This window comes from Pleurodeles waltl, chromosome 3_1 (assembly GCF_031143425.1).
Source record: "Pleurodeles waltl isolate 20211129_DDA chromosome 3_1, aPleWal1.hap1.20221129, whole genome shotgun sequence".
Classification (NCBI taxonomy): domain Eukaryota; kingdom Metazoa; phylum Chordata; class Amphibia; order Caudata; family Salamandridae; genus Pleurodeles; species Pleurodeles waltl.
In genome coordinates, this window is record NC_090440.1 from 1,772,762,082 (window position 1) to 1,772,778,756 (window position 16,675).

The 16,675-nt window shown below is 43.7% G+C and overlaps 1 protein-coding gene across 1 annotated transcript in view; it reads right to left on the reverse strand.

Annotated features, from left to right (window-relative positions):
- ITGAV (integrin subunit alpha V) overlaps positions 1-16,675 on the reverse strand; it is a 447,435-nt gene that overhangs the window by 74,877 nt on the left and 355,883 nt on the right. Inside the window, exon 22 of the mRNA XM_069225776.1 lies at positions 1,285-1,364. Coding sequence (XP_069081877.1) covers positions 1,285-1,364 — 80 coding nt within the window. The remainder of the gene's footprint in view (positions 1-1,284; positions 1,365-16,675) is intronic.

A 16,675-nucleotide genomic window follows, 5' to 3' on the forward strand; every position in this document is an offset into this window, starting at 1 on the left:
ACCAATCTAATAGAAATTTACAGTCTACCCACCAAAATCTTCTATATGGCCCAACAGTATATAAATCCATATCTGGTGGCACAGCCTTCTCCTCTCTGGTGCCCAAACTGTGGAATTTGCTTCCTTATTATCTTGCAAATACGTCTTAAGAAGCTATGCTCAAAGCCTATCTAAAAACTCATCTTTTTAAAGGATTGTGAGTTTATCTCCGTTCCCCTTTCAAAAACAGAAATTGCTAGTTGTCTGCTTTCTTGTGCCTTCAATAAGCGCTGGGACACTCCATTTGGAGCAGTTGTTTGTGCGTTATAAGTCCCTGTCATTCATTAATTCATTCACTATAGAAAGTGAACATTGCATATCAATTGGACACATGCGATTAGGACACAGCACTGAACAGAGAATGCAAAATGTAGTGGGAGCACAAATCAATGAAAGGAGAAGGAGGTGTGGTGCCGCACAGATCGCAGCATTAACAAGTTTGGCACAGCCAATAGGTCTAACCTCTAAAAGGCAAGTACCAACCTATTGTGTGCCAAAGCTCCTATTTATTTTTCCTTTGCAGCTGCTGATCCTTCAGATTTCTTTTCTTTTTTTTTTTAACTAGGAGCATGACGGGAGAAACACTGGGTGGCAACAGACAAGGAGACCAGGGAGTTGGGGGGGACAAAAAGTGTGTGTCTGTCAGTGTGTCTTTCTACTTGTACAGCTGTTTACACAAAATACCGTGGGCAGATACCAGGTGTGATGGACAACCCTATTATTAAATGCTTAATTCCAGATGAACGTCAGAAGCTAATGGCTGAAAGGACTGTTATGTTCTCCATCCTTTTCCGTAAATGTTTCTGTAAGTATGTCCATTTATATAATTGTGTGCTGACAACAGCACTCACCAGATGGCTAAGGGTACTTCTATGTGAGACCTAAAAATAAGGCTGGTAATAGGCCACAGATCACTGTATGAACCAAGACTAAGATCACCTTATGTACTTATGTAGCAGGGTACGGATTACTGCACGTAGTAGGTCACACATCACTGGATGGAAAAAAAGAGCAGGGTGAAGATCATTGCATGTAGCAGAGCACAACTGACTGCACTGATAATGTCACACATTACTGCATGCAGCAGGGCAAATATTGCTGCTTGGAGAATACAGCACACATCACATAACAGATTACTGCATTTAGAATAAAGAAGGGCGCATGTGAACTATATATTTGAATATAACTGACCAAATAAATACGTTAAATAAAATATCTTGTAAGGGTTTCTATAAGGGCACTTGCCTTTGGATCTGCAAATCAAACTTCACTGAATTGTCCATCTCAGACAGCTGATGGACACTAAACCGTAGTCCGGCTACAAGCTAAAAGGAAAAAGAAAGAATAATAATTAAAAACGAAAAAATAAAATGTGCAAAACGAAAGGTGTGTGTGTGTGTTATACACACACACACATTCACTTAAAAAAAACAAAGGTTTGAGGGACATTAGTTAGTTAGGCTCACATTTTAAATGTACAAAACCATAGGAATTCACCAGTTACAATTAGTTACCTCAAGTTGTTATAACTAGTGTCCTAAGGTGGTAATAATTCCCGCCCTGCCATGCACTGTTTTTTCATCAAACATTTAACTGAAAATATTGCATTGATATTATCAATGATGTTATCAAAGATGTCATGAGTGCTGTAATTTATGGGATAATTAGCAGTGCATGGCAAGGGCGCGATTCATAGTTACCTTAGGGCTGGACTAGAAACCTTCAATGCTCAGTGTGAAGGTCTGTGATCTTCACACGTGAGCTATTATTTTTTTTTAAATATTTTTTTTGCCCTTTTTGGGCTATCTGAGACTGCAGGGGGGAGGGTGAGGGAGTGGGGAGAAGCCTCAAGGACTCCCCCACAGTCCCTGACCATTTTGAAAATGTATTTTGATATATGCCTTTTACGGGCTACATATATAACCTTTATGGTATATGTGGGACTGCAGGGGGGGGCCTCAAGGCCTCCCCAGCGGTCCCATTGCTTCAACAAGCACCTCCGTGGTTGCTTAAGCAAAGCTTTCATCTCTGTTCCCTGCGCACATACCTGCAGATGAAAACTCAGCTTTTTGACAGCAGGACCGGTTTCACAGGGGTTCCCTCACTTGTGGATAGGGGATTGGTGTTGCAATCCTAAGGTGCTCTTTTAGGGGGTAGTGTGGTCAAGCAGTCTTAGGCCTATTAGAGAGGAGTGTTAGATATCTGTAAATACACACACAGTCAATAAATGGGACACGCAACTCGAAGAGATCCATACCAATTTACAAAAATAACAAGTATCTTTAGATATGTTTAGGTACCAGAATCAATATGATCAAATAGGTATGTTCTGCAAGAAAAATCTTTACAGTTTTGAAGTCGACAGTACAATTTTTGGAAGCTGTAATGTTATCCTATGGAGGAAAAACAAATAGGGGAATTAGGTACAGTGCAGCGTCTTACAGGACCAATCTCCTGGACTTAATAGATAAGTAATGAGCAAGGGTCAAGAACACATGAACAGGTCATACTGGTTGGCACTGGGGCAGGCGGATGCCAACTGTTAGTCAATGGGGATCAGTCCGGTTGAATAGAGGCTGCATGTTTGGACAAGGAGTCTAGCCAAGGTGAACCAACAGGTGGGTTAAAGTCATGAGATGCTCAGGAACATGGGGCGGACCGCTTCTCCGCGAGCCAGGGGTGATGAGTGCAAAGGAGTCAGGTCTTCTCCACCGGGAGCACTCAGAGTAGAAGGGGCCTGTGGGCAGAAGCTGCAGGCGGCGTCAGGGAGTTTACAGTGGACTATGTCAATGTAGGGCTGGGGGACCACGTTGGCACCAAAGTCCCACTTCAACTCGGGTTAGGCGGCACGGGTGCAGACGTGCTTTCCGGTGTCTGTTTTTTGCAGTCCGGAGTCCTCTCAGATAACTTGGGGTGCCTGCAAGATGCACAGGAGTTCCTAGGTCTTTGTTAAAGGCAGGCAGTCATCCCAGGTATTAGGAGGCACAATAGGACGAGTCAACTTTGGTGCAAATTGATGGGCGAAGCACAGAGGACAGCATAGCTGGGGCCAAGTCAAGTGCTTCTTCCTCAGGCTTTGCTTTTGTGGCTCTTGAGTGTCCTCCTTCTTCATAGGTCAGCAAGAATCTGATTTCCTGGTGCGAGGGGGCTCCCCTAAATATTGAATTTAGGGACGTTTAGGGAAGCGTAGAGAAGTTGACAATAAGCTACTTACCCCTGGGGTCACTACGCCCCCTATATGACCACTTCCACTGTCCCAGAGTTCCTACTTCTGCCAACACCAAGATGGCAGATTTATAAATCTGGTGTCTGCATCAGGCAGCTCACTTTAGGGCTAGGATTGGACTGAGGCGTGGACAAACCTCTCTGAACACTACATTTCCTGCCTGTCCAGATGCAACATGGGCCCTGGGGCAGGGACGTTGGCATCTCTCCTTTTAGTGTAGCCAAATCCGTATACCAAGGGCGTGGGGTAATTTGAAGCCCCCTGATTTGAAATGCAGATTTGCAATCATCCAGTTGGGTTTGTGTGTAAACACCTCTCCCAAAGCAGGCTTTGTTTCTGACTGCCTGAGAGCAAAGGCTCTCACCCTTGGGGGGGGAGGCTGGCTAAAACCAGCCAGTCCACACAGTGGTAGTTAGTAGGTTTATAGGGGGCACCTCTAAGGAGCCCTCTAGGTGCAAAGATCATTAAATCCATCAGCGGCGAAAATGAGGGTTTATTATTAATATGAGATGTTTGATACCAAACATTGCTATTTTCAGTGAAGCCATCATGTAGCTGGGAAACTCGTATTGACCAGTTTCCAGCACTTGTACTTAGAATGGCTTCCCTGTTCACTCACTGTGTCTAAGAATCGACAAAGACGTAGCAGGGACATATGTGCTCTTGCAGATTTGCCCTCACATGTAATATATTGCACCCTCCTTAGGGCTGTAAAGCCTGCTGCAGGGGTGACTTAAATATATTGCACGCTCTGTTAGGGGGCAGAGCACACAGGCTGCATGCCATGTCGTGTTTTCACTTTTAGCTGCATTAAGCTTAAGGATACAGTTGCCCACAGGATGCTACGGTGGTCATGTTTCTACTTAACTGACATAGTACCCAACACGAGAGGTGTGATAGGAAGCTCTTTCCTCAATATTTGGGTGATTAAGAAATTACCAGAAGGGGCAAAGGGGTTGGCTCAACCAGGATCGGTGCTCACACCACTGTGGAATGTAAACCTAGTGCTAACACAGCTTGTGAAGTCTTCAATTGAACTGATGAATACGGCGGGGCTTAAATGTCTAACACCCAGGACAGCCTTTTTGATTCCTAAGACATCTTTTCACAGAATTAGTGAGTTGCAAGCGTAAAAACCCTACTTAGAGATACATAGGGACAGGGTGGTAATGAGGGAAACCCCACAAATTCTGCCAAAGGTCATCTCACATTTTTATGTCAACCAAGCTATACGGTTGCAACTTTATTTTCCCAGAATCCAAGAACATATGCAGAAAGAGCCCCTTTACATGCTGGATGTGAGAACGGCATTCATGTATTAGTTGCAAGAAACAAGACAAATCAGAAAAGGAAATTAATTCTTCATCTCTTTGTACCAGCAAGCAAAGACTCATCAGTCACAAAGGGGACAATTGCAAGCTGGATAGTCAATACAGTTCGGCCTTGTTACAATACAGCCAGCGTAGCATTTGACAAAGAATATAATTAACGAGGAAGAAGGATGCAACACTAGCATTCATAGTGAATGTCTCCATAATTTACATCTGTATGGCTGCCACACGATCTTCTGTACAAACCTTCACAAGTCACTATTGCATGCATATTCAAGTAAACTGAGAAACACATGTGGGACAGAGAAATGAAACACCTGTTTGCAAACACAAATTAATCTCAGCTCAGCCTCCTTAGAAGGGAAAATACCACTAAAATGCACAGCGTGTGAACACAGGAACGTTTGTAGTATTTTCTGGATTCCCATGAGTCCCTTCAACTTCCCTGGAAATGAGGAGGTAGTTTAACACAAAATGTCTAAAGGGGGTATAGAAATAATTAGGAAGCCTCCACAAAGACAGTAGTCCCCAAAAGAGAAAAAAAGGAATTTGAAGATGGCAACCAAAAAAAAGGGTCATCCAAGGTGGGCATCTGATGTCACAAAGTGATGGACAGGACACCAAATGATCGATGACTCCCAAGATGAAGAAGAAACCAGTGCTACAAGAGAAGGTTCTGGATCCAGTAACAAGATGGGAGAATGATGCACAGTTTTTATTGAGTCAAATACAAGAACATTAACTTAACATTGCCAGAACAGAGATATACAGTTGTGGATATATATGAATAAAGAATATTGTACTTATAAATGCATATTAAACATGTAAATGAATTAGGCATACACAGCAATATAGTGATTTGAGTCTAGGTGAACAGACGTTCTTAAAAGTTTATAAATTCCAGCTGCCCTAGAACAATTAGAAGTTACGATCGGGTGTGGAGATGATGGAAGAGAAGAATGATTGTGATATAGAAGTTTATTGAGGGCCTCTTTGACCAGACGAGAAAGAATGAAATATTAGGATTTCATGCGAATAGGAAGATTTTAAATTGTTGAGAGAGTAGTAAAAGGGATGAGAGAGTCTATATGATATAATTGGAGAATGTGAAGAACAAATTTAGTCATCTAAGCCTTCCAACCTAAGGTTTTACCTTTGTTTCCTAAGAGAACTATTGTGCCAAATAGGACTGTTAAAGAATTGACTAATGGGGGTAAGATGCAAAATAAAAAAAGGTTTCAGTAAGTTGACTGAATGGGAGATAGTGCTGGCCAACCATAATTTGTTTTTTTTTTTTGGGGGGGGGGGGGGAGTTAGACATAAATATAATGTGTTAATGGGAAAAGGGAGAAATAAATGTTTCTTCCAAAGAGAACCATAGCTTTTTTAGGTGCGTCATAGAGTGTAGATAACCAGGGTTGTATTTGCTTAATGCCAAAAGCTTTATGATAATTTAAAAAGTCAGGAAAATTAACTCCACCTTGTACTTTAGGAAGTTTTAATTTTGAGAGAGAGATTTGAGGTTTTTTAACGTGCCACAGGAGCTTGGAGAGAAATTTATCAATTGAACTAAAAAAAAGTTTAGGTATCTTAATAGGAAGCATCATAAGGAAGAAGTTAATGATAGAGATAAGGATCATCTTAATGGTGGCCAAGCGGCCCCACCACGAGAGAAATAAGGGAAAGCATTTCTGTGAGAGATCTACAAGCTTTGCAGATAAGACTTCTGAATTAGTCTTTAGTGTATCCTTGAGCCTATTGCAGTACCATACCCCCCGGCATTTAATCTTAGAAGAATTCCATGATCAATCTGCATCAAGGAATACAGAGCCAGTGGAATAAGCATTAAGTCGTAAGACCACTGTTTTGTCTATATTAAGTTTATAGCCAGATACATCAGAATATAAGTTGAGCTCATGCAGGAATGCAGAAAGAGAAGTGTCAGGGTTTCACAAACAAAAGAATATCATCAGCATATGCCATAAATTTGATGTGTGTATTAATATGAAATCCTGTAAGTTGTTCAGAAGTTTTTAATTGGTATAGAAAAGGTTCAAGAGCCAAAATAAATATTAAAGGAGAGAGTGGGCATCCCTGACGAGTACCCCTTTTAAGAGGGAAAAAAGGAGATTGGATACCATTTGTTATAACCGAGGAACATGGTGAGGAATAAAGAATGGATATAAAATGTCAGAAGTTAGTACCTAGTCCATGACATTCCAATGCCTTCGACAAGAAACCCCAGTGGAAAGTATCGAAGGCCTTTTCCGCATCCAATGATAAAGCTCCCAGAGGAAACTTAAGTTTAGAAGCCTTGTTAATAATAATTTTAAAAAGTACGAGAATTATCTGCTACATTTCTATTAGGAATAAATCCAGATTGATGAGAATCAATAAACAGAGAGCTAAAACTTTGGCATAGAGTTTACAATCTGTATTATTTAAAGATATGAGTCTATAGTTTTTACATTCAGTCGCATCCCGATCATTTTTGGGAATAAGACAAATCATGGCCTCTGTAAATTAGCTAGATGCAGAACCTGACTTTATAATGTGATTAGGTAGTTGAAAGAGTTTGGGAAAGAGAGACTTAGCAAACTGAATAAAGCATTCTGCTGTGAAGCCACCTGGGCCAGGAGCCTTACTCTTGGGGAGAGACTGTAAAGCTGTATATAGTTCGGTAAGTTGTAGGAGTTGGTCTAAAGATGAGAGGTCAATCTGCAATGGGTCTCTTGGTTTGAGATTAGAGAAATATTGGTTGATAGATTCAACTGATGGTGTGTGTCTGGAGTGTATAGGTCCTTATAGTAAGAAGCAAAACACAATACTGTATCTTTATTTCTAAACTGTTTAACACCATTGTTATGTTTGGTAGATTTAATAGTTGTTTTTTCTTTTCTTTGCTTCAAAAGTCGATTTTTGTCAAACAGACTTTTTTTTTTTGAGTGCGCGTAACTTATGATGAAACTCCTTGAGGCTGCTTTGAATGCATCCCACACAAAATGAAATGATAGTTGATCACTATCGTTGATGTGGAAATATTCTTCTATAAACTTACTGTAGGAAGCGATAAAAGTAGCATATGAAAGTAGAGTTATTAAAATAGCACTGATTTAAGAGTGGACCATTTGTTGCAATAAGCCTTTACTCAGAAATATATAATCAAGCCTAGAATTGGAATGGCGTGTAGGAGAATAAAATAGTCCAAAAGGTTGGGATTGTATAGTCTCCAGGAATAAGAGAGAGAATGCTGTAAAATAACATTTTTAAAAGCTTTGAGGGAGGCAGGTGGAACGAAGCGTGATGTGGAACGTCTATCCAAAAATGGATTGAGAATTGATTGCAGTCCCCATCTATTAGTAAATTGTTTGAGGAATGTTCAGAGACAATATTTGGAAGATTCTTCCAAAAATTTGGATCTGGATGTGAAGGGCCATATATATTTAGGATAGTAAGAGAAACATTGTCAGTTGTAAATGTAACAAGTACCCAGCGGCCTTCTGCATCTTGATGTTGTGAAATTATGGTAGGTTTGAGAGATTTATGACAGAGCATAACTACCCCATTTTTGTTTGTGGTGGAAGAGAAGTAGAAAATGTCCCCCAATCGTTTTTTTTTAGCTTAATTGCCTCAGAGTCGTTGAGGTGAGTCTCTTGCAACAAAGCAGTGTGGCATTTCAAACGAGCTAGGAGAGATAAGCCATGCTGAAGTTTAATGCAGTGTTTAAACCCCTTAATTTCCCAAGTAACAGTTCTAAGTTGCATTACAAGATGTATTAATAAACAACTGCTGTAATATGGAAAAAGAATAATGCTTTTTGCAGTCCTGTTTTTGATGACTAAACAACCCGTTACCTAGTGAGGATATTAAAAGTGATCCCCAACAATCATTTTTGAGTCAGAAAGTGTACAGATCTATTGGTTTTACCCGAGAACACTTGCAATACTTTGAGTATCTTAATTTTTTTCACTGAGTCACTCTCACCTATTAATACCCTTATGATGCCCTGGTTGAACTTTGCTGATGGCTTTCTGTTAGATGTCCAATATTTACATTGTTAAAGCACCAGCACTCATTTGTACTAACAGGGACTTATACTTTATCATAAGACTTTGCCCCAGTACTAGAGAGATAAATACAGAAAATGAAGGGAAAGGAGTATGGGGAAATAGTAAGAACGGGAGAAAGTAGCCATGAAAAAGGCTTTAAAAGAATGAGAGAAAGTGACAATCATGGCATTCTGCAGCAGCGGCAGTGGGCTTCTAAGAACAACTTAAGGCCTCTGCAAGTTTTTAATCAAATTAATCACTGGCTATTTCCGTTAGGCTGAAACTAAATTAATGCATAAACTGCAAACATGCAGTTCTTTCCTGATAGAAGACAGTGAAAACCTAGTTAGAAACTACCTTTTTGTTTTCTTCCTGTCGAGGTAAGGGTGAAAACAGAGTTTTTGAAGTTCACTATGGCCCGAATCAAAGCATGTGTGCAGGCACAGGCAAAATGTGACTTATTCCATACGATAAAACATGGGCTAATGTTTACTTTATTAGCTTTGCCTTAGTGTGCGTAACTAAGGCATTTCTTTCTCTGCACGGTACGATTCCTTCGCTGTTGGTCCATATTTTCGTATTAGGACTATGGGGGTGATTCTGAGTTTGGCTGGCGGTGGGCGCCGCCAGCCAAACGGGAACCGCCAGAATACCGCTGCACGGTCAAAAGACCGCCGCGGTTATTCTGAGCTTCCCGCTGGGCGGGCGACCGCCAGAAGGCCGCCCGCCCGCCCAGCGGGAAACCCCTTCCCACGAGAATGCCGGCTCCGAATGGAGCCGGCGGAGTGGGAAGGGTGCGACGGGTGCAGTTGCACCCGTCTCGATTTTCAGTGTCTGCTATGCAGACACTGAAAATCTTAGTGGGGCCCTGTTAGGGGGCCCCTGCAGTGCTCATGCCATTGGCATGGGCACTGCAGGGGCCCCCAGGGGCCTCACGACACCCATTACCGCCAGCCAGGTTCTGGCAGTCAAAACCGCCAGAACCAGGCTGGCGGTAAGGGGGTCGGAATCCCCATGGCGGCGCTGCCTGCAGCGCCGCCATGGAGGATTCCCCAGGGCATCGGGAAACCGGCGGGACACCGCCGGTTTTCCGTTTCTGACCGCGGCTGTACCGCCGCGGTCAGAATGCCCATGGGAGCACCGCCAGCCTGTTGGCGGTGCTCCCGCGGTCGTTGGCCCTGGCGGTCCATGACCGCCAGGGTCAGAATGACCCCCTATATCATAAATATAAATAAATTCTACCTAATCTTCCTTGTCCAATTTTGCCTTTACACAAGCCCCTGCTTAAGGCTAAGTACTATTTACTTGGCAAAGCAGAAGCAACCTGAGCAACACCTTGCTCCAGTAGGGGCAAGTTACTACCTAGTGGGCCTGAATCAGGCTGTAAAGTTGTAGTTATAATTTGGCCCACTTGGGGGCACTAGAGGTTGGGATCTAACTGTATTCAGACTTGATACTGACCCCTTCTGTCAGTCAGTCTCTACTAAATTTGAAAGAATTGAAAAATTATTAGCCAAAAAAAGCAGCAGCTGTAGCCAGGGAATGTGAATAGTGTTGAGCAGAAGTCGGGTCCCTAATAATTGGATTGAAATGTCTATAAAAACCCCAAAGGCAACAGCATTTCTGTGCTTGGCTATAATAGCCCCTGACTGGATAGTTGAATATGTTCACCTACTATGTAGGGCTGCCTAAAATTAAAAACAATGCAACCTCCAGCGAAACATCTGGTCAAACAGCAAACATATTGAACCCTATGAACCCTACGAACCATCACAGTGTTGCCATAGGAACAGGTATTTGTGTTGGCATAGTAATAGAATTAACCAGCATGATTGTTTTGTGGTTCACAGTGGGTGCTGCTGAGAGGGGGTCGAATAACATGCAACAGCCATCGAAAACCTCCAAACTGTTCTTTACATTTTATACATCTCCCCTTTAGAAGGGAAGGCACATCTAGAACTGTGCATTCTGTAACCTGCTGCCATGTACCATCCATCTGCAAGTTACATTTGTGTCACTGGTTCATCATTTATGATATTATTGTGTTAGGTGGGTTGCAGTACTCATCTGTGTTTGTTAATTGTGAGAGAATGAATCTTTAAGCCATTCTGGTCTATAGCCATATGGAATGGGCTATTTGAAAGCTTTATGTCTCCCCTGTCACACTGGTGTACAGGACTGCATGCATCTAGCGCCAATGCCCATTTTCCTTGCATGCCAAGCACTTCCGTCAAGCTCCTTTCCATGCAGGTTAGGTAAGCAGGAGCACAAGCCTGTCGTGGATACATTAAGGAACCCTGGATGCCTGAGCATGTAGGAACAAAATGCCAGCCAAAAGTACAATATTTATTGTGTTGATATGCCACAGTTTGTACATGCCTCAACATGAATGCTGGTAGACTTAATTTTCCCTAAACAGTGCGCTCATGAGCCATTTTTTTGAGGTCGAAGCCTACCAGACAGCAGAGCTATCTGGTTTGCTAACATTTTGGGGACATTCTGCAGGTTTCCCTAAGAATGCATTCTGCCCATTGCTTACTATTGGCTTTTTGGTTCGTAACTCACAGATGCTTGCTTCCCATTTGCTGGCTCTATTTGTTTTAGGCTGTCCACCTTAGATTCATCCCTTTACCTTGCCCAACCTTACTTACTGTTTTCTTTCACTATTACTGGGTTTCTATAACCAGACATTTCAACCTTGTCACATTTGCTGTGCATTCAAAGACAGAGGTCAGATGCCAGGCTCTGTCCTCCAGGGACCTTGGTGTTCACTTTTCTTTCTCGGACTTCAAAATGAGACGATTTATCTGACAATCGTGCTGGCTTCTGGGGTAGTGCTTGAGGAAGGCTGTACTGTTTTGTTTTTCTAGCACACACAAAAATGTAAATGTCTGTAAATAAACTGTGCAGATATTTCAGAATTAGAAAATGTGTTGGTCATTCACAAATGTGGTGTAAATAAATATTTTAATATGATTAAAACAAATCAATACACTAGGTGATGGAATTACCATACATAATTATTTGTGTGCTGTATGTTTTTTATCAGTAAAACTGTGTTGTCTGTAATGGCAGTGTGCTACGGCACCATTTATGCATATTGCCCTCTACTCCACTTTACTCTGCACCACCCCAAACTACATCACCCCACTCCATGTCACTCCACGCTGTCATTGCACTCTACTCAGCACCACTCCACTATGCTACTTATCTCTACACCATTCTACTCTATGCTAATGCACTCTACCCTATACTCCTCAACTCTGTACCCCACACTCTTTGCCACTGCCCTCTACATCACTCCGCTCAGAGCCACTCCATTCTATGTCACTCAACTCTGCAACACTACCCTCTATGCAACTCCAATCTACGCCAATGCACTCTGTTGTGTACAACTCCACTATACACCAATGTACTCTATGCCACTCTAATCTACTCTGCACTATACACCACTGTATTCTACTGTACACCACTCCCCTACATAACAATCTACCGTTCTCCCTTGTATGCAGCACCACTCCACATTACTGCACTCTATTCCAATGCACTCAACACTTTACTCAAAAGCAATACACGCTATGCCAATCTACTCAGCAGCCCTGCACTCTATGCCACTATACCCTACAAAACGTTGTGCCACTGCAGTCTGTGCCATTGTACTCTGTCACTGAACTCTATGCCACTCTGTTCTACTCTGCACCACTGCACTCTATGCCACTCTGTTCTACTCTGCACCACTGTACTCTGTGCCACTTTACTCTGCACCACTCTACACCACTGCATGCCACATCAAAGCACTCTATGCCCTTCTACTATACACTACTGCATATTACAACCGTCTAGTCTGCAACTTTGCACATTCTATTACTGAACTCTATGCAGTGCAGCTCTACACAACTCTGCACCACTCTACTCTACACAACTTCCCTCTGCACCACTCTGCTCTACATCACAGTAATTTTCTTTCTCCGACTTCACAGTGGGAAGATTAATGTGACAATCATGCTGGCCTCTGGGGGCATGCTTGAGGAAGGCTGCACTATTTTGTTTCTAGCATACATTTATATGTCTGTAAATGTACTGTGCAGATATTTCAGAATATATCTGAAGTAGAAAAGCACAAATAAAGTAATTTTTTTAATAATTCAGAAGTATGGTGGAAACAAATATTTTAATATGATCAAAACAAATCAATACACTAGGTGATGACATAGCCACTCATTATCGCTTGTGAGCTGCATGCTTTATCAGTAAAACTATGTCTGTGCAAATGTAATGGTAATTTCAATGAAGATTTGTTGTCTAATGACAGTGTGCTACCGCTCCATGCATATTACATTCTAAACCTCTCCATACTACACCAATCAACACTGCATCACTGCATTCTACTCAGCACCACTCCATTCTACACCTCTACTCTACACAATTCTACTCCATGTAAATTCACTCTATCCAACACTCCTGTACTATGCATCCCTGCACTCTTTGCCTCTGCACTCTACACCACTCCACTCCTCTCTACTCCACAACATTACCCTCTATGCCAAACCACTCTATGCCAATGCACTCTACTCTGTACAACTCCACCCTACGCCAATGCACTAGACGCCAATCCACTCTATGGCACTTGTAAATGGGTTCGTTATCTGACATATGCAAGATATTGGAAGAATACGACAGGCACTGCTATTTGAGGGAATATTATTGTTTTATTCATATCTTGGCCAGTCCTCTCTTGTTCCTCTTCACAAGATCAGCCCTAGTTTCTATTTCCTCAAAGCCCCTTTTCTTTTCTCTTTCCAGGCTCTGGTGGTGTCTTGGCTCCGTCTTGAGGCGGTCTGGTTTCCCGTCCTCCGGTCGCCCGTATTCCCCAAAAGAAAGGAAAATAAAAATAATCAGGTAAGTGAAAATTGAAGTAGGGCTAAGGTAAGGGGTCAGATAGGGGTTAGTAGGGGTGGTGAAACAGGTAGGGCGGCGGTGCTGGTTGTGGTGGGTTTCTCTATTTATTTATTGTGCCTTCTCTCCCCTGTGTCCTGGTCAACCCCTTCTCTTCTTTCTAGGGTTTCTCCGGAGGTGTCCCAGTCCGTGGGTTAAGTAAACGGGTTTCCCCTCTCTCTGCAGGTCTATGCCCTTCCTTTGAAGAAACCTCCCCGTCCTCCCTTTTCTCCCCCCACCTCCCTCTTTTCCCTGTGAGCCAACCTGACAGAGTCTGCCAGGCAGGGTATAGTCGTACCTGGGAGGGCCACGTCCCTCCAGGGGCGCGGCCGGCAAGTAGGTGGTCCCCCGATTTCTCTTCGGTCGGGTTGGGGGTCGCCCACTGGTTCCTCCTGTCCTCGAGGCGTCCCGCCTTCCGGGTCTCTCCCTCCGTCTCGATCACGTTGCTGGCGGTGTCTTCCTCTCCCTTTAGCTCCTGGGTGAAGGTGGGTTCTCTTTTCCTGCTCTGCTCTCCTGCCCCGGTGTTCTCTCGCTCTTCCTCCGGCTCCTGGATGGTGGTGGTTTCCTCTCCTCGGCTCTTCCGCGTTCTCAGCTCCTCCTTTTCCTCCGACCTCTCTTGTCGTCCGTCTTCTCTTTTCCTCTTTATGACGCCCTCCGCGTCATACGTCATTCTAGGGGAATCCTCCTCCGTGCCCCGGGGGTATCGATTTTCTTCCCCGACGGGAGCTTCGGACCCGGGATCGGCACCTCGCCCGTTACACATCCCCTCCCTTGGATGGGGCTGTTCGAGCCCCCCAGGTCCCGGAAATCGAGACAGATAGTCCGCTTGCCCCATAAGGTCCCCAGGGAGATGACAAACCTGGAAGGAGAAAGGTTGAAGCTCCATAAACCATCTTAAAATGCGAGCGTTGGTATCTTTATACCTCGAGAGCCAGGTAAGAGGTGCGTGGTCGGTGTATAAAAGGAAGGACCTCCCTAGGAGATAATACTGAAGACTTTCCACAGCCCATTTAATGGCCAGGCACTCACGCTCTATTATGGGATAGTTCTGTTCCCGTGGAAATAGCTTGCGACTAATGAAGACCACTGGATGGCTTATCTCATTTTCATCTTTTTGAAAAAGTACTGCACCCAGGCCTACGTCCGATGCGTCCGTTTGGAGGTGGAAGGGACGGCTGAACTCAGGACATTTTAATACCGGTTGCGTGGTTAGACATCGTTGTAAGGTACGATAGCTATGGGATTGTAGAATAGTTAAACTTGTGATGTTCTTAGGTTGACCTTTCCTCAACAGGTCAGTGAGAGGGGCGGCTACTGTAGAGTAGTGGGGTATGAATCTACGATAATATCCCACTAGTCCGAGGAAGGAACGGATCTCCTTTTTTGTACTGGGTGCTCTTATGCGTAAAATGGCTTCAATTTTACTCATTTGTGGTCTGATATTCCCGTCTCCAATATGATACCCCAGATAGGGAATTTCATTGAAGGCCAGTCGGCTCTTGGAAGGATTGGCGGTCAATCCGGCCGCCGCCAGTGCTTTAATGATCAGTTCTAAATGGGATAAATGGTCTTCCCAGGTTTCGCTATGAATAACGATGTCATCTAGATAGGCGGCTGCGTATCTGGTATGTGGTCGCAATATAGTATCGATCAGTCTCTGAAAAGTGGCGGGGGCCCCATGTAGTCCAAAGGGAAGTACGTTAAAGTGATATAAACTGGAAGAGGTGGAGAACGCCGTTTTTTCTTTATCTGCTTTAGCTAAAGGAATCTGCCAGTACCCCTTGGTTAGGTCCAGGGTAGACATGTATTTAGCTTTACCCAGCCGTTCTAGAAGTTCGTCTATCCTGGGAAGAGGATACGTGTCAAATTGGGACACGGCATTGACTTGTCTAAAGTCGATACAGAACCGTATAGATCCGTCCGGTTTTGGCACTAATACAACCGGGGAGCACCAGGGACTTTGGGACGGCTCTATAATACCCATGTCTAACATCCTTTTTACCTCCTCTTCAACTATGACCTTCCTTGCTTCGGGAATGCGATAGGGGCGTAACCGGATTATTTTTCCCGGTTTCGTCTTCCTCCCATAGTTCAGCTGCCATGTCCAATAGGGTTCTAGGCTGTCGCCCAAACAGCAGTTCGAATGGACTATGCCCTGTAGAGGCTTGTTCATGGGTTCTGACCGCATATAACACTAGAGGAAGTTTCTTGTCCCAATCTTTACCTGACTCGGAAATCGTCTTTCTCAGGAGGGTCTTCAGGGTGTGATTATACCTCTCTACTAATCCGTCTGTCTGGGGATGATAAACCGCTGTCCTGAGCTGTCGTATCCCTAATATTTGACAGATCTGAGCCATTAGGTTGGACATAAACTGGGTCCCTTGGTCCGTCAATATTTCTCGGGGAAACCCTATTCGTGAGAAGAAACTTATCATGGCGTTGGCGACACTTTTGGTGCTAATACTGTTCAGGGGGATAGCTTCCGGATATCTAGAGGCGTAGTCGACCAATACTAGGATATATCGGTATCCCTTGGAAGACGGTAGAAGTGGTCCGACTAAATCCATTCCTATTCTAGAGAAAGGTACGTCAATAATGGGCAGAGGATGTAGGGGGGCTTTTTTCTGGGGTCCGGGATCGATTAACTGACATCTAGGGCATTGTTGACAGAACTTTCTGATATGAGAAAAAACCCCAGGCCAATAGAACTTCCTTAATAGGTACTCCTCGGTTTTCTCTCTCCCATAATGACCACCCCCCGGCTGACTATGGGCTAGGTGCAACACCTGCTGCCTATAGGGTTCGGGAACCAATAATTGTTTCTTTTCCCCTCTCTCGTTACTGGTGACCCGATATAGCAGATTTCTATTTATTATAAAGGAGGGACCCTTATCCTCTATGGTTCGAGGTTTGGCGCTTTTCCAGGCATGGATCAGACTGGGATCGTCTCGGACTACAGCGGAAGGGTGGAAGACCAACGAGGGCGAGTACCTGTGCATTAAGACTATCGTGGTTCATATCTCCTCTTTCATAGGACTTCCTGGCTTCTCGTTTCTCTCTTTTAGTGGGTTTATAGCGGATCACCGGGGTTGGTA